The sequence below is a fragment of the Pezoporus flaviventris genome, unplaced genomic scaffold (genome assembly GCF_033815535.1).
Source record: "Pezoporus flaviventris isolate CSIRO_AGI_PZ_B2104156 unplaced genomic scaffold, CSIRO_AGI_Pfla_v1 ptg000006l, whole genome shotgun sequence".
In the NCBI taxonomy this organism is placed as follows: Eukaryota; Metazoa; Chordata; class Aves; order Psittaciformes; family Psittacidae; genus Pezoporus; species Pezoporus flaviventris.
Window position 1 is genome coordinate 6,620,172 of NW_026892554.1, and position 22,821 is coordinate 6,642,992.

The 22,821-nt window shown below is 45.2% G+C and overlaps 1 protein-coding gene across 1 annotated transcript; it reads left to right on the top strand.

Annotated features, from left to right (window-relative positions):
* Positions 1-12: 12 nt before the first annotated feature.
* On the top strand, positions 13-19,468 carry FAM174B (family with sequence similarity 174 member B). Its single transcript, XM_061446733.1, has 3 exons — positions 13-362; positions 8,329-8,460; positions 15,643-19,468. The coding sequence occupies exons 1-3, from the start codon at positions 88-90 to the stop codon at positions 15,644-15,646; spliced, it is 411 nt and encodes a 136-aa protein (XP_061302717.1). The 5' UTR covers positions 13-87; the 3' UTR covers positions 15,647-19,468.
* Positions 19,469-22,821: the final 3,353 nt, after the last annotated feature.

Genomic DNA, 22,821 nt, shown 5'->3' on the forward strand with positions numbered 1-22,821 from the left:
GCCAGGCGGGGAGGCGGGACAGGCCGGGCCGGGGCCGGCGCTGCCTTCCGGGGCTCGGCGCGGCGGCGGCGGCCGGAGCCGGGCAGGATGCGCTCCACAGCCCCGCTGCTGCTGCTCTGGGCCTGCCTATTGCTGCCCGTGTTGTTGCCGGCCGCGCCCGGCGCCCGCGGCAGCCAGGAGCCGGCGGTGAACGGCAGCCGCCTGCCCGCAGAGCCGGCCAGCGCGCCCGGCAACCACAGCGGGGCCCAGCTCCGGCCCGTGCCCGCGCTGCTCCGCGACCTCTCCGCGCTGAAGGCCGCCGTCATCGGGGCCTGCGGCCTCACAGCCGCGCTCATCGCCTGCCTCCTGCTCCGCGTCTTCAGGTAGGGCCCGGCCGCGCCCGCCCCCGGCAGGTGCTGACGGCCTCGGAGGAGGAATGGGGCCGGGGGGTAGGCTGGAGGCGTTAATCCGCCGTGCGGTGGGAAGCGGGGTGGTGCTGAGGCGCTCGCCTGTTATTAGTGTTTATGAAGCCTGACTCCAACCACAGCATTGGAAATGCCTTGTGAAACTCCTGGGCAGTCGTAGTGGTGCCGCTGGCCTCCAAACCTCTGTAAAATAGGGCAGCAGCTGGGTTTCAGGTGGCTTTTTCTCAGGGGTGGGGGACATGGGTCCCAGCTCTGGAATGGGCACAAACCAAAACATGTGAAACTCCAGCTAAACATATGGAAATACGTGGGGTTTTGTGTGGTCAGAGTGGCAGTTCGCTGGGATACGTGGCCAAGGGAGGGATCTCCATCCATAGAGATAACCAAAGCCCAACTGGACAGCCCTGCTTGAGCTTAAGAGGTCCTGTCCAGCCTCGGTCATATGTGTCTGGTGCACCCATGGGATAACACAGCTGTCACTGCTGTGGTCACTCATGCTGGGTGAAAGAAGATGAATCTTTCCTTTTCCTTTCAGTGAAGCTTAAGCAGGCAGGCTTGAAGAGGTCCGACATAGCCAAAAGTAGACCATGGTCCTGATTTGACTTGGACTGTGATGTATTACCAAATTCCTTGATGTTTCCATCAGGTAGACTGCTGATGGATCCAACCTCCTATTCCCAGCTGAGGACAGAAGCTCTTGGCTGCTCTTGGAGGCAGGAGAAGTGCTGGTGAGCAGCAGGAAGCTGGGCAGAGGTTTGCATCAGCTTGGTGCTCAGATCTCCTCCACTGAGCGTGGTATAACCGGTGCTGGCTGGTTCATTCACTGCCCTTCACGCTGCTGGATGGAGTGGGCTGGTGCTGGCGTGTGCCTGAGTTATCCAGACGGCCCTTGAAACTCATGTAATGTCCAAATTACACAAGCAAATTAAACTCAGTCCCTTTAGAAACCCAGTGTTCCTCTCGGCTTGTTGCCACAGCAGATGAAAGGCAAATATTAAAGCTCCGTTGGCACTGTTAGTGTCGATTATTATTTATCGCCAGGTAGTGGCAAGAGTCCCCGTGACATGAGGCTGTTCCTGACTCACAGTCTACAAATAAAACACAGTTGTCTGTTTGTGCCCAGCTTTACCAGGAAGATCACAAAACTCTCAGTAGTTAACAGGCATTTGGCTTCCAGGTAGGAGCAGCAGGAAAGAGCCTGGGGTGTAGAGGTGGTGATGGGGAGGAGGTGAGTGCCACGTCTCATGTGACAGAAGTGGTTGAGCAAGTGGAGTAGGCAAATTCTCCCTTGTTCTGTCTTGGAGCAGCTCCTTTGTATTGATGTGATGGCTGCAGCTGAATGCTCTGCTTCTCCTGCTTCTTAATTAACTCCATGCAGGAAGGGCGATGTTCACAAGGTAATAAAGTGTGGTCTTGAAGACAGGAACGGTAAGAACTGATATTTTATAAAGAAATTGACATTTAACTGAGTTATTCTTATGCATTGCAGCAGCTGGCAAAGACAGTACAAATAAACTTACCCATTAAAGTGAGGAGGTTTGGGAGAACACAGTAAAACATTAAAGAGTTTTTTTGGTTTAATCAATACAACTGCTTTGCAGCCATATAAAGTTGCTGAGAATCACAGTTGTGGAGAATCACAGCAAAACTGGTAGCAGGTATATAGCTAGAATTAAGAAGACTGTGAAGTTCATAATGAAGAGTTTCTGCTCCTGGTTCTTCTTGATCTTGGAGGGTTTATTTCCTCTGCCTCAGTTTGCTCTAGGTTATAAAGCAAGGCCTTGTGTCAAGGAGACCTGGCATAAGGCTGAACATTTCTAAGCCAAAGAGAACAAACCGATCGCCTTTAAAGATCTTTCCCTGTACCATAATCAGCAAAACCAGGTCCAGGTTAAAGTAACCTTGGGACTGATGGATTAATTTTCCCATGCCCAAGTCGTCGTTATGCAACTGATCAGAGTTAATGCAGCATTAAAGGTAACGCCAGAAAATCCCAACCTCTGAGGTCTCTCATATATCTTTAATAGAGCCAGCAGGGAAAGTAGAAAATGAAGCATTTGGCTTCTGAGTATGTTTCTTTATGCGACAGAGCACTTGTTTGTAAACATCCCAGTTGCAAATGAGACAAGAATACCAACAGGTACGTTTGCACAGTGTCATGCTGCAGCTGACGACATCGATCGGAGGAGGTTCTGTTGCAGAGGAGATAAGGGATTTACCCTCAATAAATGTAAAGCTTTTCTCTGTCAGAATAAGAGCTTTGTTCACACTTAGTCAAAACCATTGGGATTTTTCTTCTGGGTGTCATGGATTCCTATTAAGGAGGTTTTGCTGAAATCCAGTCTTTGATTAAACCTTCACTGTGAAGTTGCTGGCAGTAAATTATGCTTTTAGGTATGGGTTGTAGAGATGAAATGAACCAGTGAGTGGCCAGATAGTCTTGTCACTGGCATTGGATTTCTTTCTAGATACATTTTATTTTTGTATACATCTCATTTTTATATAGTTTTATGTAGATATTCTTTTCCTTTGTTTGAGCAGGGATAAATGTATTTCTTCAGCTTTCCAGCTCTGTTTTCAAGACAACGCTCAGACATTCCTCTTCATTCCTTTTGGGAATATGATGCTCTGAATTCCTCTGGTGGTCGTGTGATTCAGAATGTGGTATCATCAAAAGTGGTCTGAATTTCCTTTCACTCTGTGGATTATGAAGGCCAGCCAAGACATTGCTAATTGTCTGCATGTGGCAAGGTCTAATTTGCTATAGTATTTTTTCGGGGGGGGGGAGGCAAGCTCAGTTTGGGCTTGCTTTCGAAATTCACTATACCCCTGGGCCCTGCATGCTCCCAAACCAAAGCCATTTCCACAACAGACCAGATTTCATGTTGTTCCCAGTCAAGCAGTTGGGGAGTTTGCATTACTAAGAAAAACAGTGTCTTGTGACAGAGTTGTGAACAGTTCATGCTACTAAACTCACTCTTTGATCTGTATTTTGGATTTTGCTTTCCTCCCCCCCCCCCCATATTCTTCCCTATTTCTCTCCCTCTGTTCATTCCATTGCAATACAATTCTTGTGATCAGCCCCCAGGAAATGCTATTTTTCAGCTGTGGCTATCTGTGCTGATAGACCATATGCCTTCTAGGGAAATCGGGTAAGTTCCTTCTGCTCAGATGACCAGCTGAAAGCAACCCAAAGCTTTAGTTGCAGGCAACTATGCTGTGTTTGCTACATGTCTTGGCCTGCCCTCGAGCCAACAGAACCCAGGCTGGAAAAGACTGCTGTGTATTTTACCTGTGTATTTAGTTTTTATGGAGAAGCTACCTGCATAGTTTTTAACTCATTGCTTCTGCTTCAATTTTGATTTCTTCCTCAAAACCCACTTCAAACTTAGTTTTCCAGTAATTGCAAAACTAGTATAAATTACGGATGGAGGAGAGAGGTTAAAGCATATGATCATAGGATACAAGACCCTTTGTTCCATGAGCTGGGGAATTGCTCCGGGCCATGCAAGGTTAACCATAGAGAGTTTGATTTAAAATTAATTGTATTCTAGCCAGCAAAACTGGTTAGAATTCAACTCCAGCAAAGACAAGACCTCTACCAGGATCAGGAAAGAAAAACTCACCATTGAAATGACCTTAAATGGAGAAGAAAAAGTAAACCCCGAACCAAACAACGAACCCCAAAATGTGTTTGTGAAAGCTTTGTGTAAGCTGTGTGTAGTTCAGTTAGGGTCACAGAGAATGGCAAATGGAACGCTTTTTCCTGGGTCTTGGAGGTCCTGTCTTTGGGCAGACTGGATTGTCTTGACGTGAGCATGACAACGAATGGCAGAAAGAAAAGAGAGGGGATTGCTGTCTTATACTGTCTTTAGCTCTTTACAGCTCTGATATGAACAGTCACAGCTGTTTCTTGTAGGATTTGCTACCTTGAAGAGTTTGGGTAAATCATTAAAGTTTCCATAGCTCTGCCCTATAAAACAAGGCCACATTTCAAGCACATCTCAGACAGTATTGGCCTGACTGTGCTATTATGTTTGGAAGTACATGTTGGCACTGGTACTGACCACCAGATGTGAATAGCTGTATTTTAATTACCTACAAACATCACTGCTTCATTGAACCACAGCAACATCAATTTAGGTATTCCTGAAGTTATTCCCAGCAGCAGTCTCTTATTCATCTCTGTTACTAGCAGCAGTTAAGCAAGGGAAGCTTCTGCTCTTTGTGGCTGCATATGTGCCATCTTAAGGACTTGATTGTTCAAAAACACAGCACCTTAGTTTGCTACAGCAAAATGTGTGTTACAGAAAACACGTAAGGGCTTAGCTTCGTGGTTTAACTTTGTTGTATACAGCACCATCCAGAGAGCAGAGATACCCAGACAGATGAACAGTAATGAAATATCACTGATCTGATTCATCAGCTGGTAGTAAGCCTGGAGTTTTCCCAGGTTTATATTTCTTTTTTTCTTTAAACTGCTTAGGGAGCCTATTAACAGCAAATAAACTGGTCCCAATTCCATTCCTGATATAACATTGCTGCAGTTCCAGGAGGCAAATTGTAGCTGGCTTAATAAGACTTCCAAGAAGCACTCTGCTAAGGAGGGATAGGGTTTCTTCTTTGGTTTTTTTTTGCCTTTTCTGGGGGATGGTGCCCTCCCTCTGCACCTCTTGGCAGGAAGTGTTAATGGTAGATGAGAAATGCAGAGACCTCCCTCTCTGGTCAAGAACAGCATTCTCTTTGAATATCAGGGTTGTTGACTAAAATAGATTAGAGGCATAAATAGTATAATGAACTAGTGAGTTGACACCATTTACTCCACCACATGATGCCTCAGAAAGGAGGATGAAGTGCTGCATATGACTGTTGCTTGCTCAGAATACAAAGGCACAAAGTCAGCATTCTGCTCCAGCCCATCTCTCTGTGCACTGTGTGGTGTGGTGTGGTGTGGTGTGGTGGAGGGAGTACATCTGATACCTGATGGACCAGACCCTGGTGTGGTGCACAGCGCCGCAGGCATTCGAGCCCAGGGGCAGTGCCAGTGTGCAAATCCACTTCATCCTCTCCCTGTTAAGCACTGTGCTCACTCTGCCTGCATTCTGCTAACACCAGTGAGCTGGTTGTGATGGGAGCAGCAGTGGTCTACAGTGAAAGGTTAATATCCCTGATTGCAGTTAACTCCACCCCAATGATGATTCTGTGCAAAGCCTGTGGCATTCCTTTTTAATTACAGGGAGGTGGCTGAAGTCAGACAGCAGAAGCAACATGGGGTTTTTGTAAGTGGAAATAGTTCTCTGCACTGAAATACCCAGTACCACTTCTCCTCTGGCTAGACCACTCTGGGAGTGCTTCAGCTTGTTATGCAAGGGCCATACTCTGACCACAGCTTCCAGTATGCTTCTTGCTTGCTTTAAAACAACCCCCACACTGGAAAGGGGATCCTCTCTTTGCCCATGAGGGGTTAACATGTCCTCGAAAGTTCATGAAACGTTTGTATTCTGTATTTCCTGTCCTGTGCTACTCTGCAAACAAAAGATGTTCCCTGTTCCCACCCACTGGATAAAGTGCTTTTCCCTGATGATTACAGGGATCTTGAGAGTTTTAATGTGCAGTTGTTTCCAGACAGGCAGGGACACTCCCAGGGCTTTCCTTCTCACGTTTATGAAGCCTAGGAGAGTCGTTCAAATGAGCAAGTGTGGAAAATGGACCACTGAAAGTACAGGTTAATGACACATAATCCAGGCAATCTGGAAAAAGAGGCAAAGAAAGCCCCTTTTGCCTTGCCAGTGGCAAAGAACTGATTGTAGCAGTTTAGCCAAAAAACAGCAGCAAAATGAGCTTCCTCCCTTTTCTAAAGGTGAGGGTTGGGGAGGATTAATAGATAACTGTGCAGCAACTTCTGCTCTAGGTCCTCTTTAAAGTCTAACCCAAATAGACTAATTAATGGCTGGAGGCTACAGGGTTCTAGCTTTCCATGCCTAAAAATACCTATTCTGCAGTAATTGCTTTAAACTCTCCAATATTAACTGTTGTAAGATGAACTCCTTAGAATAAGTTATGTTTGCTCATGGAGGGAATGAGGGAAGATGTCTCTTAATGAAGTAGGCTTGATAGCAGGTAGGGTCTTAAATGGGTCCCTTAAATAGGAACCTATGGAACCCCCCTGCAGACTCTATCTGTAAGGCAGAGTGGCGAGGCTGTGCTTTGTTTGTTCTGACAGGTAGATACAGGTTAGTTTTGGTCTGTGTTTAGGCTTCACAGTGTGAGTAAATGTTTCTTGTGAAAGCACTGCATTACTTGTAAGATGAGACCTCCCTGCATTGCTTTGCTGCTAGGTCTTGGCTGAGAAGCAGAATAATATAGAGAAGTGTTTTCAAAAGGGTTTTCAAGTGTTTGGGTTAAGAGTCCTACTGTATTGGATATAAAATTGCTTGTTTCAACAACAGCAGTAATAGAACAAACCATCCTGTGCTCTGTGTGACACAGTGGCACAGATTACTACAAAGATTAGATGACAGGAGATGACTTTCTTCTCACTTCTGATTCAATCTCAGCCATCAGAACAGAGGGGAAATGCAAACTGCTTCATCCCAAGGGCTGGGACATGTTTGTTCAGCCTTGGACTACTGCTCAAAAGCAGTGCTAGGCAGAGAGAGGCACTGAGTTTTCCACGTCGGAGCTGTTCACTGGTTTAAGTTTCCTTTTAAGCCTGGAAGGGACTGTAGTGGTGGAAATGTATTTGCAGGGCTTGAGTCCCAGTCTCTCTGGGATGGTCACACCTCTGTTCTTGATGCTGAATAACACTTTAAAAGCCATCATTCTTGATACAGAAATGTCAATGTTGAGTGCAGCACACCTTACATGATGTGCCAGGGCAAGACTTCATGATGGTGGAAGTGTACTCATGACGTGGTGTCTGCTCAGAGCAGAACCTGTGATTCCCGGAAGTTAGGGGTTGGTTGCTTGTGCCTGCACCAGCTCCCTTCTCATGCTTGGCAGCTGCCAGTTTTGTTTTACGGAAGGTGAAGGGGAAAATTCTTTTCTCCTTGAAGGCTCCCTGTACACATCAGCACCTCCTTTAACATACAATCGCAAAACTGGATTCGGGCATGAGCAGCGTGACCCTCTTAATATGCACAGAAGGAGTAGGTAAAATGAAAAGAACCTGCACAATTAAAGCTAGAGCCAGAACATTAGCTGAAAAGCCATGCACCAAGTGTTTGTTAATTGAGAGTAAGTGCTAGAAAATAGATCTCAAAACCATGGGACATGCAGGTGCTTGAGCATCTCTCTTTCAAACAGAAGGTGAGGCTGGTATCTATAGGAGGAGAGGTAGCAGATACCATTAGCTTTGAATGATAGTTGGCTATTTTCCATAGCACCTACACAGCACAGAGCATGAAACTTCTTAGGCAAGGCTCAGGGTTGTTGCTTTGGGAGTCCTGAGCTTGGCCTTATAGCAAGGAAAGAGAGCAGGGTGCTTGTTCCCAAACATCACCACCCCTTTGCTCCTAAATCCTGCCCAGAACACTACCTTGTCTTAGCAGGGCTTAACCTAGGCTTTCCCATCTAAACATGTTCACTAAGCCATTGGCTGCTTCAGCTGATTAAGCCCACATCTCACTGAGCATGGCAGCAGAGGGCTGCCCTGCTCCTGCCTGCCCTGGATGCCAGAGAATCCCTGGTTTGTCAGCAGCTGAAAGACTGACATTGATCTGGGTTGCAGTTGATGAGAAACTGTGCTGAGAAACACTGATGGGTACAAATGGTGGCCTTAGAAAGGCAGCAGGAAGGGACAGAGGCTCTGAAGCTGGTATGTCTGGGGAGGCCTGATCAAACAGGGCAGTGATTTAGTTGGTGGGAACAGCTTCAAGGTGCACTGAATAAAGACAATCCTTCCCTTCCCATCTCTCTGTTTCAGGTCTGGCAAGAGGATTAAGAAGACCAGGAAGTACGACATAATCACCACTCCAGCTGAGCGGGTAGAAATGGCTCCTCTGAATGAAGAAGACGATGAGGATGAAGACTCAACAGTGTTTGATGTGAAGTACAGGTACTGCTGTGAGCCTGTTACGTTAGGCTTGCTCACTGAGCTCTTACTACTGAAGACAGCAATTTTTTCTCTGCTGGACCAACTTGGCAGAGATGAGGCAGTAACAATCTGCCTTTCACTTTGCCCAAGTATTATCACTTTACAGCCCCTCTGCCTGTTCTCAGCACACATTGCTCTGTGCTCTCTTGCTCTTGCAATAACCACATTGCAACCCCTAGGCTGTCTGCCCTCGTCTTTCTTCTGCAGAGCAGCACAACAGTACACAAGTGCCCCAAATAGCTAATAAGGTTTAACAAACTGAACTTCCCTCTTGGGCAGCTGTTGGCAGTGGTTCCTGTATGCTCTCAATGTCTGTGCACACAGTGGATGGAGGGCTGTGGATCAAGGGCTGCTTTCCCAGGCACTGTCATAACTGAGAGTCTGTGAGGGAAATGATGGCCAATCTCCACTGAAGTTCACAATGACTCCACTGGCAAGTGCTTTAGCCATGCTGCTCAAGTCTTGGAAAGCAGATGAAGGGATTGTGAGAGAGAGAAGACCTTACACCCACTGTTGGGGAGGATCAGGTTCAAGATCATTTTAGGAACCTGAATGTGCACAAGCCCATGGGACCTGATGAAATCCAACTGTATCCTGGGCTGTATCAAAAGGAGTGTGAAGAAGGTGATTCTGCACCTCTGTTCCGCTCTCATGGAACCCCACTTGAAGCACTGTGTGCAGTTCTGGTGTCCTCAACATAAGAAGGACATGCAGCTGTTGGAGCACGTCCAGAGGGGGCCATGAGGATGATCAGAGGCTGGAGCACCACCCCTATGAAGACAGTCTGAGAAAGTTGGGGCTGTTCAACCTGGAGAAGCTGTGTGGAGACCTCATAGCAGCCTTCTAGTGTCTAAAGGGGGCCTACAACAGATGCTGGAGAGGGACTCTTCATCAGGGACTGTAGTGATAGGACAAGGGGTGATGGGTTTAAACTTAAACAGAGGAAGTTCAGATTAGGTATAAAGAAGTTCTTTACTGTGAGGGTGGTGAGGCAGTGGAACAGATTGCCCAAAGAAGTGATAAATGCTCCATCCCTGGCAGTGTTCAAGGTTGGGCATGGTCTAGTGTGAGGCATCCCTGCCCATAGCAGGGGGTTGGAACTAGATGTTGTTAATTCCAATCCAAACCATTCTGTAATTTTAAACAGAGGACTGTGGTCCCTCGCTGATGTTGTCAGCAGTTATCCCTTAGCAACAAACTCTCCCTAAATGTGTTTGTCTTATTGAGATACAAGTGGTGTGACAACCCAAAACTTTGTGTGCCTATTCTGGGCCTGAGATTTATAGCATCCACTCAGCACATCAAGATGCTGCACATTGATTTATGTCATGAGGATATCTGCATCTCTTATTTTTATTTGCATCAAGCCATCCACAGCATTTGAGTTGCATTCTCATCCAAATAAGGCCTACTCTGAAATCTGTCTCACTTTGGCTGAAACAAGCATTCCTAATTATAAAAACACACATCTTGACAACTCCAAACAGGAGATTTTACAGACTTGACTCATGTTGCCCATCTCCTAACTTTGGAAGGGGCAGAACAACTCATTTGCTCAAAGAACATGTGTGCCAGCATCTAGAACACATACCACTGCATGCTCTGCTGGCTGTTTTCATAATAGCTGTGTTAGTTCCCTATAAATGTCAGGCAATAATTGGAAGCCCTGGAACAATGAAGGGTGTGTGTTGTGCCTTTATGTTTAAACAATTAGTTCTTGAATTAGAAGACTCTTATCAGTCCTTGCCTGACCATTGCCATTCTCTGTAGCTGCCCTGTGTTTGCTCTGATCATTTCAGGTTGTGCAGTTCTTTGGGACCAAGCTTTGTTAAACCCAGCGGGCAGAGATCTGTCTCGGCACAGCCTGCTTTAACAGCCCATGTCTTCTGCCCTTCTTCCTCTTAACAGAGTACTTTCCCTGTGAGATTCTGGTAGCAGGATCAGAGGGATTTCCCGAAAGCGAGAAGATTCTTAGTCATGGCAGTGCTTTAGGAGAAGATGTCCAACAGTAAAATACTAGATGAACAAAGAAGAGAGTTTGCTGGAGACAGTCTGACTTGGGGGAGTGGAGGTCATGTTATCTGACGTTGTTTCCTCAGAGCGCACGCTGTGCTGATGCTTCCACACAAGTTATTCTGTCTTTGTGGGTTCCTTAGCAGTACAAGTGGCGCTTCACCTTGTATGATGCTGTGTTTGGAGACCGTAGGGGTTTTTGGTTCTTAGCTAACCAGTCCTCTTTTCATCTGTGGGAATTCCTCCTTTTGCCACAGTGCAACAGCTGTTCCCCGTTTTCTGAAGTCCTGCTTTCACACGTGTTTGTTTAGCTCAAACAGAGCTACCTCAGTTCAGCAGGGGAGATCATCTTACACACAACCCCTCAGTAATACTGATTTTGGGACTGCCTCTTTGAGAATACATTTGCTGTACCAAGCTCCGTGGTTCCTTTGTGTAGGCTTGGAGGCTACATCCCTAAGTAGTTCCTATCTCCCGTCACCACTAAAGACACTTCTCTGTAAATCTGAGTCGCTGACTTTGACCGCTGACATACCCATCAAACCAGTCAGGTTCATCACAGGTGCTTGTGTGGGAAGAGAGGGCTAGAGCTGAAGAAAGGGCATCTCAGAGGTGCCTGGAGTAAATCAGAGAACTCACTTCTACCAGGTCTTCTGTGGAGGTTCCTTCCCCAGTACCCTAACCCCCGAACTGGCATTCAGGAAATAGTCATCTCATGCCGTCTAAGGCTTCCTTTGTTTTTTGCAGCTGGGTGCAGATTCCAAGAAGAGTGGGTAAGGAGGGGCAACTTCATTCCGCTCTGTGGTTAGTGGGAGTTAGAAAATACATACAGGTAGCTTCACAAGTGGAGAGATCGGTTTGGTTTGGATATTCAGCAAGTGCCTACAGCTTTAAAAGCACTTTTGTTAATTGCTACACCAGGAAAACTGCTCCACTATCTCAAAAAAGAAAGAGTAAAAAAAACTTGTGCAGATGTGTACTTGCAGAGGTGTCACTAGGGCAGATGCATAAGGCATGGGGTGATGCTGCTGTCACACCTTGTTAGGCAACTAAAGCAGTCGTGCTGGAAACAGGAGTGGCGGGTGGCTCCTGACAAGTACCCCCAGCTAGAATATTCTGCCCTCTCCCTTTCAGCTCTTTGTTTTTAAATTCAAATGAAGGTGCATCTTAGCCAGCAGTCAGTATCAGTTGTGGCAGCTGCTCAGGTTTATTCCAGCAGCCTCCTAGCAGTGAGCTCCCTTGGCTTATGGCACGACAGACTTCTGGCCCATCTGTGCTACCACATCTTGGTGAGGGCATTTTGACCACATGCTGCTTGGTGGCTGTACCATTCCTGGGATTGCTTACAGAGGCTAAACCTCATGAAGCCCCATGCTGCAGCACAATCCAGTGGTGCAGTGCCATGGCTGACAAGATTCATTATTCTCATTTCCTAATTCCTTATTTCTTTATGACAATGCTGGTATTGAAAGATATGCCTAGGGCTGGACTGCCCATCGTTCACTGTTGTAACATATGTGCTGCCATATCTACATCAGAAAACAGCTTTCTATAGCTGTTAAAACCAAGAATTTTCAATGTCTCCCTGGCTCCTGAATATCACGTGAAATGAGCTGGGATCTTTTGTCCTGTTCATTTTTGATTTAAAGGTTTTGAAACCATGGAGAAAAAGGTTCATTCTCCATAAAGTGATGATTTGTGATGGTGTTTGAACAGTGCTTTCCATTAGAAAGGCATCAAAAGCACTTTTAAAATACAGGCTTCTGAGAAAAGATGGGAATGAAGTGGAAGGGGAACCAGTTCTCCAAAGAGCAGCGCTGCAGGTACGTGTTGGCTGTGATGCAAGCATTATTCAATTCAAGTGGCACTTCTATATACTGGTGATAATCTTACACTTTCAGACCTGGAGTGTCATGATATGGGGTATCTCCTGTACCTAACAGTAAGTACATTACCCTAGTAATAACCTGCTCTGAATGATACACAGGTCTTGTTTTGGGTTTGTAGCATAAGTTTTGGCTGAGGATGATGTGGGTAGGCTCTGAGCTGGTTTGTTTGAGGTCCTCTCCCATTGTTGAAAGATCCATGCTGGCACTTGGATCTGTATTTGCGGGAGTCTTTGAGATTCTGTGCTGTCTCCCCTCCATAATGCAAACAACACTAATTAAAAGGCAATTGATATCTGGCAGCAACAGGGGAGAAGCAACGTTACCTCTCCAATTTTTCTCACGCAGTTAATTTTCTTCCCTTTAATGCTTTGTCCTTGTGTGTGTGTTAGCTTCCAGTCTTACATGAGGCATCAAAGAGCAGGAGAGGGTATAAACTGGCTATTGGATGAAGGTTGTTTCTTTTTCCTTTTTCTTTCTTTAGGAGGCTTTAAGGTTTTGGGCTCTGGTAGATCCCACCCCCCACTTCCCTTGGGCAGTGAAGCAGTAAGAAATAACCCACCTTCCTCCCATAAAGCAGACTAATGAGACCACTTCAAAAACTTAACTAAACACATTTCTGTGGATGCAAAAGCCACCCACTGTCTGCCTCTGACGGATGCAGGAGCGTGTGTGTACTGGATTAAATACCCCCTTTGCGAGCTCATTTCAGTAGCAGGGGAAGCAGTTCTGTCAATGGCCTGTCTAATCCTGCAAGCAGAATTTCTGTGTGACAAGAGGCTGAAAGCAGGAATCAGAGATTGTCACAGAGCAAAGATGCCAAATCACTGAGACATTAAAAACCAACTTGAAAAGCTTCATGGGAACCATTTTCTTATAGTATGGAGGATGGTTTTCTTATCTGTTTTCGCTCTGGTATGAAAAGAGGCATTTAGATAAGAAGTTCAGGAATTGTTCTCAAAGTATTATATTGCTACACAAAGAAAGCAAACGGAGCATGGGAAGGATGGGTGTTTCTGGATCACCAGTTCAAACTGTGCTGCTGAAGGCCAAAAAGTATCCCTGGTCCGTGATTTTGGACCATATGGACATATTGCTCATCATTTTCCAGATGTCACATATTTTTTCATGTTTTATGGTGGGATTGCACTTGCTGCACAGCTTTGGAAACAACTTAGTGGAAAGCTAAATCCTATCCTGCGAGTGTGGTCTTTCTCATCCCACCAGTAGGTCTTGATTTTAAGACTTCCCTCTCCTCTTTGTTCCGTTAGCCCTTTCTTTCAAGAAGCAAGGGAAAGTTGCACAGGTTTCATACATGATGGAGCTAACCCATTGATTCATCAGGCAGTCAGCACTGTGCGATATGCAAGAAGGGAGGAGCAAAGTAGGTTACAGGCAAATGTCCCTGACAAAGCGGTGGTAGCATCCATCCCCCATCACAGAGCACTCTGCTTTTTTGGTGTAAGAAGAGAAACGAGATTAAAACAGCTGTAGAAAGAACCCATTTCAAAAAGGTAAATAAAATTGTTAGCTTATTAAGCTTAACTCTGGCACAGCTCGTTGGGGGATTTCTTGTCGACTTCAATAGAAAACCGAAGACAAGCACTGAATAAATTCTGTGGCGCCTCGCACATGAAAGGCTTTAGAAAGCACTTCAGTAATCTGGGATATCAGCAGTGTCTCCTCTCCCTGCTGACTTGCAGCTGTTGGAGGCAGCGTGCTCTGCCCTTGCCACACTTGCTGAGCCCAGATGGGTGGATGTCACAATTGTCCCTGCAGGGGATAGGGTCAGGGAGCAACATGGAATCTCAATGCCAGAGCTGGAACTGTCCCACTCCTGATGTCAGTCTCTTAAATAAGTACTGAAGTTTTTCCTAGGTGGATTGAAGCCTCCATCCTTCCTGTCAGCTGAGTGAAATTCCTCAGTTTGTTTTCCACATGGATTGTCTCTCCAGCAGCAGAATGCAAAAGCAGTTTAGGAATGCATCTTCCAAAGTGCTCTTGAACGCAGAAAGATTTATATGTAAGGAGGGGTGGCAGGCAGAAGGAAGAGGACAGGGACATTTATTCAGCCATCATGGGACTAAAGGGCTTTTGAGAGCTTGCAGGATGTTTTAGAGGAAAGATGCACCACATGTAAAATCTGGATTCTGGATTCATGCATTTTTCAAGCACTGATAGCATTGAACTGTGTGGAAACATCTTCATCACAGTTGCAGGGGCTCAGCTTTTGATACACTCGAGTCTTTGGGGAGTCTCTGTAAAATGAGACTTACACTATTGGTATCTTCTCTTTGAATGCCTCCTTTCCGCATACCGACTGTATGTGCAGCTCTGACTGGAGTGTGGTATTGCTGCTTGTTACAGTAAGGTATCAACTCTCAAGGGAGGAGCTCTAATGTTTTTTTTTGCCAGTGAGAGCTGCAGGCCATTCTGGATGGTGCTTGGTGAATCGTGCTGGGGTTTGTAGCAGCTTAATTTTTCCTCTTCCAGCAGGCAGCAGTGCAAGTTAAATCACTGGCACAGTCAGCTGCTATAAATACAACAAATTGCCAAAGCTTTGGTGCTGCTCTTAAGGATTTCCCACGGGTCCATAGCAGGGGAAGAAAGAGATGGTCGAAAAGCAATTTCTGTTTGGGTTTGGAAGGCCAGGTTCTTTCCTTATGGGCTGTAACAGTGGTTGTAGAGCGCATCATGGTCTGCTGGCTCGTTCAGTCCGTGATACAATGCAGTGTAGTCCTGTGGGAGGCCTCGTACCTCCTTCATGGGGTGTAACAAGATCCTATTAAGCCTTTCTTGTTTTGAACCCTGAAGCAGTTAAAGCAGTAGGGTGTCAGAAGGAGAATCCATAGCAAGGAGAACAGGCTATGTGCGTTGATTAATAAAGGGCTGCATTGATATGAAAAAAGCAGAAAGGTCCAAAACGCTGTTTCATGTGCCACCCTGTGCACGCTCCCTTCTCTGCTGTGCACAGTGGCAGGCACAAGATCTTTTGGCATTTGGGTTTTGTCTGATACAACTCTTTTTTTCTTCACTTGATCTAGCTGCTTCTGGCATGGTGTTAACATCAGTGTCCAGTGTCACCACAGAAATCAGCTGCTGGAGGGAGCTGATGGCAGTCATACTGAATGATGCTGCCTTTTCCTTTGTGTCCTTTTAGATTGTTTGCACATGCGTTCTCATTCCTGTCTGTGAGCTGTTTAACTGCATATCTACAGTTGTACTAATTATTTCTGCTTTCCAGGTAAAGCAGCTCCGTGGAGTGCTGGTGCCCTGCAAGATGTCATTCTGCTGTCGAGGGACCTGCTGAAGCCGTAACTGTGAAAGGGGAGGCTTTCATCTCTGCAGCGTTACAACCAAACCAAGCCTCACCTCCTCAAGATGCTGTTTTTACAGCAGGCTATGGATCTTCTGACCAAAACAGCACCATTCTGTTTACTGGTTTCCAAACTGTTGGAACAGAGCTCCTCTTTGCAAACTCAACTCCCTTTTGCTTTAGGAGGGCTGCAGTGTCACTAAAGCATGACAAGGTACAGCCCTGTGTGCTGACTTGCAGCTCACTGTGGTCTAAAGTTTTTCAGAAGGAAAAAGACAAGGAAGATTGAACCAAGCTGCCCAAAGGACTTGTTTTCTAAAATCCTAATTCAGTACTTCAGTCACTGTTAAACTTTAGTCATTGTTAATCAATCAGATCATGTGTTTGAAAAGAAATACAGTGTATTTTCATGGTATTACAGAGGTGAGTTATGAATTTAGGTGTTAAAAACATGCTGAAATGCCACACTCTGTGTTCAGTGTAGGATTCTGGGGGAAGGGGGTGAGAGGTTGACTCATATAGAAGATTTTCTTGTCTTGCTACTGATTTATTCTTCTCTAAAACAACAATTGCACTAAGTTTTCATGATGCTGTTTTCACTGTCCCAAGGAGTTCTGATCAGACCAACTTCAATAAGAGAGACCACAGGGAAATGGGAAGAATCAGGCATGCCCTAAACTACAACAATCTTGGATTAAAGGAGATATATTTTTGTAATTTCCTGCCCTTCCACAGGGAGTGAAAATGTTTTGTACTGTCCTGTGCTGACTGTAACTTGTCTACAATTCATCTATATTACTTTTTCTAAGCAAAATAAGCCCTCATGTGGAATGATTAGCTTGCAGAAACAGCACCTTTTATTTTTTATGGAAGCTTCATGTAAGTGGTCTTAATCTGTATCAAACTGGAAGTTTTCCTCTACCATTCGCTTGACAAATCCCATTTAACTCAAGGATGTATTTTTAACCATCACTCTCTGCTGTGTTTCGTGCTGCAGAGGTCAGAGCTGTGGGATGACACTATGAGAATTAGATTGCTGCAACTGGCTGGATTGAGTTTAGGAGACCACAAGCATGTACACTTTCAGGCCATCATTAGAAAGGGCAAACCTAACTGGTTTAGTTTCTTTACTTTGTGGTTTTCCTTTAAAGTAACCACAGATGCAGTTCAGACTTTACTGCACTCCTTAACACCTTTCATTTTGGGTATTTAAGTTGGCTGGAGCCCCGCTTTTCTTGGGGAATGCATATTTTCCAGCTGTTTTAGGATTGTCCCACTGTTTACTTGACCATCCACTAGCCTCCTGCAGTTACAACCCCTCAAGGAGACTGCAGAATTCCTGGCAAAGCACCAGCCTTGCAGCAAGCTGCCAGTTTGGGGTTTTTTCTTGGTTTCTTTTAGTAAATCTGTTGGGATTTGGGGCTTGCTGAGAATACTGATCTGCTTTGTCATGATACCATGACCTGCCCCAGTTCTGCACAGCTCCCTTGGGCGCTGCAGTCAGTGAAAGGAGGTGAAGGGGAATTTTTTTCCTCCCCAGCAGCCTTATACTCTTATCAAAGCTCCTGTAACAGAGCTCACTTTCCCTAGCCATGACTCAGCAAAGGCTTTGCAAACAGCCTGGATGGAAAAAAATCCCACAGCAGGCTGTAGCGTTCCTATTAGTCATCAAGGCAATATGAAAATGCTGTGTTATTTTCATTCATGGAATGAGTTTGAGTCATTCCATATTACTGTTACTAAGCAATACTTAACATGTCGTTGTGAGGTGAGGATGGGGCCGTGCAAGTTGTGTCCTGGCTGGTAGGAATCACAGGGATGAAAAGGTTTGAAGGGTGCTGCAGGTTGAGATAAGATCTGGGGCTCTTTCCCTACTTACAAAGCAGGTTTCAGACATAGGCTGGATGACGCTAAAGGAAATACTGTTTCTCTTCAGGAGAAGTACTTTGAAGACCAGGAATTGAACTTCTTAGACTGACTCCTTTGGAAGTAGAGAGGTGGCAGTGCCAAGAGGAGAGATGTTAAAAGCTTCTGTTTGCATGTCCAGAGGAAGTGATGGACTGAGGTGTCTGAGCAGACACCATGGCAACATGCTCACGTCCACTCTTCTGCCAGACTCATTAAGCTGAGTGTCAGGCACTCTGTGTGAGTGGTAGAGAGGGAATGAAACCTTCTCTTTGCACAAAAGAAAGGCAAGACCATGTAAGAGATAAGACGAAAAGGTGCATAAAAGACACTTCTTTCTGAGGGCAGGTCAGTTCTTGAAATCAGGATTTTCAGTCCAACAACTTCAGGTCACTTGCTAAGTTCAGCTAGCAAAGGCCATCCACTCCATTTGTTTGTGGCTAAAAAAAAAAAATATCCCACTTTTTCCATAACATGGCCAAATCTCAATGGTGGGCAGGGACCAGGTATTTAAGATGTTGAAGATGGAGGTGCTAAACTGCTGCCGGGATGCTCTGGCTCCTCAGGGAGATCCCAAACTGTGTGCCATAAGCTAAAAAGCGCTTATAGGGAAGCAGCAGCTGCTCGGTGGAAATAAAAGGCCAACCTCACCAGTTGCTTATGGTCATGAAAATAATCCCAGTGCTTCATTTGATACTCAATGGCTGTTGCAAATGTGAGGCAATGTTTACCTCTACAGAAGTTGCTGTATGTGATTTAAAGTGTCTGGTTAAATATTCTATAGCTATATTTAGTTAAGATTTTAAGAGCACTTGATGTGACTCATCTAATAGTATATATATATATGAATATTTTTTTAATTGTAGGAATTTGAACTGTTTGGTTCAGGTAGTTCTAGGAGTTCATCAGAGAAGAAATAACCATTAACCACTACATGAGTGTTTTGCCTTAACGTTCTGTGTATGTTACGCCACAGGTTTAATCTAGTTGTGACTGTAATGTGTCTTAGTATCTGCTGCTGTTTTGTGTTGCGTAGTCAAACTTGCTTTGTTCAGGAGCATTCTTAAAGGCATATTTTTTTGTTACAGAAAAAAGAGAAACGTTATTACTCAGATGCCTGCCTGTAGCTTGCTCACTGCTTACAAAACCTAGCAACTAGTAGTAGAGTCAAACAGAGCAGGTAAGTTAGAGGCTTTCCTATTTGCACATGCTGCACCATGGAGGAGAAACCCTACACAGAACTGCAGCTTCAACCACAGCCCTGTCACCTGAGATTACATTTGAGAAGCCAGAAGTTAATGTGCCGTGCCATGCCTGCCTGCAGAATTAAGCCAGAATTGCACACCGTAGCTTTGTATTTGGGGTTTGGTTTTTCTGCCTTTCCCCCCTGGAAGATGTGGAAATGACTACAAACACTTGTTTTTAGCACACTAACTTAGGCTAGCCTAATGCTTGTCCTGAGCCCAGACTGACTTGTAGAAGTCTACAAGCACTAATGAAGCTTGAACACGCAAACACTAATGCATTTGAACCTTTTGTTTGTAACTGCTCCCTCTAGTTCACTGTATGTGGTACAATGTCTGCAGGGTGACAGGCTCTGGTTTTCATTAAGAGTTTTTTCTTCTGTTAGATGAGTTTCTGGCGCTGCTGGTTGGGGGGGGGGGGGGGGGGCTGTATCAGGACCTTGTGTTTTGTTTTGTGCAATTGTTTGAACCTTTTTCTAAAGCTGTTTTAAGAGAATTTGTCTTTGTGACCAAAGCTTCTTTTTAACAAAAAACTGGTAGGATGGGTTTGAATGAACTCATGTTTCAGTAGGAACTGCCATCATTAAACATGTTCTTGAAATCCCTCGTGTTGTATTATGTTTAAGGGGAAAATGGGAGAGTGGCTGTTGCCTGTTGAAGTTTGATGAATTTGGGACAGCCTTTTGTGATCCCTCATTAGAGGGCTGCAAGTCCCCATGTCCTGTGACCCTGATCCAGAGTGTGGCAAGGGGGAAAACTGCTTTTAGCAGCATGGTGGAGGAATATGTTTAATCATACAAAGCCCCCATCAACCATCAAAAAGCTAGGCCTACACCTGGATTCAAATGTCAACCACAACCACGTTTGGTACCTTGGAGCCCACGAACTGCAGACCTATTGTCCCAGACTCCAAACCCAGTTGAGTGAACCAAGCCATGTCCCAACCCTGGGGTGACCAGGCCACACCACAGCCCTTAAGCAGACTCTTTGCCACTTCAGCCTTGCGTGACCAAGTTACCCATCTCTGAAGCAGGTTTGCCTTTCAGGGCCTAGTGAGATGCTGAAGTGCTAGAGATAAGGAACAGGGCAAGCTGAGGCTTGTTTGTTGTGCATGTTTCAGCAGTACTCTGAAGACTGTTTTCCTCTTGCAGACGCTCCTAGCCCCTGGAGCAGCTACACATCCAGTATCCCATGCACAACTCAGCTCTTCCTGTCTCCTCTCCCATGTACCACACAATTGCTCCCATCTTGATGTCTTTATCTCTTCAGTAATAGTCTTAAGAGTAGTTCAGTGTAGCAGACAAAAGACAGCTGCTGTCCAGCTGGTGCCTTATAAATTAGATCCTACCAGTAAAGCAAAGCTCAATCTAATTCAAAATACTCAACAAAATGCTATCAGGCCTCAGCCATGAGCCAGATGTTGTGCAGCAAAGTGGGTTTGTGTAGGAAGTTCAAGACCCCTTAACCTGAGCCCCAGCCTAACACAGCTGCAGCTAAGTAGGACAGGCTCAACATAAGCTGCAGAAGTGAAGATGCCACATAATGGAAAGGCAGCAGCCACAGTCTCTGGGTGTACTTAACTTCCTGATGAGTTCTCAAGTGGAAGATGAGCAAATGACCAAAAATCTGCTATAAACTATTACCTAAGTAAGAGCTGAAAAGCCGGAGCTTGATGAAGATGATGGCAGCGGGGCTCTGGACAGAAAGGGCAGGTCTCAGTTTAATCCTTCCTGAATTTTGACATGGGGAAAGCCTGAAGCTACAACTACGAACTTGAGCAACAGATATTTGTTCCTCATATATTATAACAAGTATTATAATAACTGTTTATATATTAAATTATATAATATATGCTAGAATTATACAATATATCATAACAGATATTCATCATATGAGGAATAAATATATATAAGGAATATATATAAAAATATATGTAAGGAATATATATGAAAATATTTATAGATATTTAAATGAATTTTAAAGGGTTATTTCTTCAGTAACTATAAGAGTTCTGTATGGGCCAGAGAATAATTTTGCTTCCCCTCTCCCCTGTACGTGGCTGTTGCCACCTTTGTACAAGCTCTTACTATCAAGAGTGTGTGCAAGTGCAAGATTAACTGAATGGAGCTGTCTAATACACATTCATAACCATGAAAAGGGAGGGATGCCTTTCTTGTGTATTGGTGTCAGTGATCTTTGGATGCCTCGATACCGATTAGCTGCAAAACTGCCAGCAACATTGGGCAAGTGCCATCAGAGAGGCATTAACTTAACACTGAGATGATTTGAATTATGCCTGACAATGAGCTGTGTTAAGAGAATGGAACAGGAATAGCTCTAATCACTGAAGACCAAGTAGTCTGTAACTAGGCTGCACAAACACATCACTGAAGATAGTTCATCTCCCTGTCTATCAGCTGGCAATAACCAAATTCTACTCTTCTAGCTCTGGTTTCTAACAGACACGTACTCCCCTGAGCTCAGCCAACTAAGCTCCTGGCTGGCTTGCTTCCATTTTCATGCTATGAATGACCATTTGCTCATGGCACGTTAAATGAGCTGAATATAATTCAAAACAGCATTTGTACCTCATGAAAAACAACCCTTCAGTTCAAGAACACGGTGAGGAAGGGGTGGACATTGCTTTTGAAGCCAAGAAGAGAAGCATTCCCCCAGCCCCAGGGGGAGAACCCACTTAGGCTGTGGATAGATGAGGCAGTAGAAGGAAGGTCCTGAGGAGATGGAACAGCTGCTTCATGGCTTCAACCAGCCTGTTTAATCTCTACTTTGGAAGAGATTATGACCTTAATTGCCAGCCTTCAAATCCTGCCAGCCCTGGCTTGAGAACACACTCCTAGTTGTTGCCTGTCACTGCTCACTCCATCCCTCCCCATGTTGGAGGGGACCCACTGATCTGCAAGTGCAGCAAGGACCAGGATTCCCTGGCCAGGGTTTCAGCTTTGTAGTGTGCAGATAGGGGACTATTGGTTTGAAAGATGAGGAGATAAAGATCAGATGACCTGCTGCACCTCCTCAGCCAAGTCAATTTATTTCAAGGGTTTTATGTGAAAGGTAACATATCATCTGCTTAAAGCGCTTCCCGACTCCTCTGGCTTTCATACACTGGCTCTTTCTAGACAACTCAATTCAATATGCATGTTGTTATTCTGGCCTAGCAACAGATACCTGCTCAGCACCTTAACCAATTCCGAAAACCAATGAACCAGTTTGGACATCTGACCTGCCTTGGCCAGCACAAGTCTAAAAGCCAGTGAAACTGCTGTAGCTGCACTCCCACTTACACACAGGCAGGAGAGTGGCTCACACTGGGCTATAGAATCCTAGAAGCCGAACTCCCTCCTCCGGACCCACTGGCCCTACTCTCAGTAAATCCTCAGCTACAAGTTTCAGATGTGCATTTCTTGCCAGGTAATGAGCCTGTTTAAGGGGCACAATGGGGGCCTGGGTTGATGTGCTGGTCCTCATCAGTTCTGATGCACCTCCCCAGAATGATCACTGCAAGACTGTTGAGCCATCATCATCAACCAGTTCCTTGAAGCATCACTTGTAAATTCTTTGCCTCTCCTAAGCCATCCCCTCCATCAGTTTCCTGCCTCTGCTCCAATACTAAAATATTTAGCTGAAGAGAAGCTCTTTGTAGACACTTTACTCTTCTTCTACCCTCAATTCATAAAGGTTTAAGTTCAGGTCAAGAACATTTGACATTTCCCCATTTCATTTCTGCCTGGCTGTCAGCAGAATTGTCTCAGTAGCACCTTTTGGACAGAGTCTGGAATTACCCAGCTCTCTCCATCTCCTTGCAGAAGGACTCCTTACAATACAGATCCCAGTAGCATCAAGACGTTTCTCAGTAAACAGAAAACCCAGTCTATTTAGGCAGTTTCTCACATTTCCTTTCCTGGATCCTCTTGCTGATGGTGCTCTTAAAGCTCAAGAG

Coding starts and splice junctions, on each gene's coding strand:
- FAM174B (XM_061446733.1), top strand. CDS start 88: ATGCGCTCCACAGCCCCGCTGCTGCTGCTCTGGGCCTGCCTATTGCTG. Junction 363..8,328: donor CTCCTGCTCCGCGTCTTCAG/GTAGGGCCCGGC, acceptor TCTCTGTTTCAG/GTCTGGCAAGAGGATTAAGA.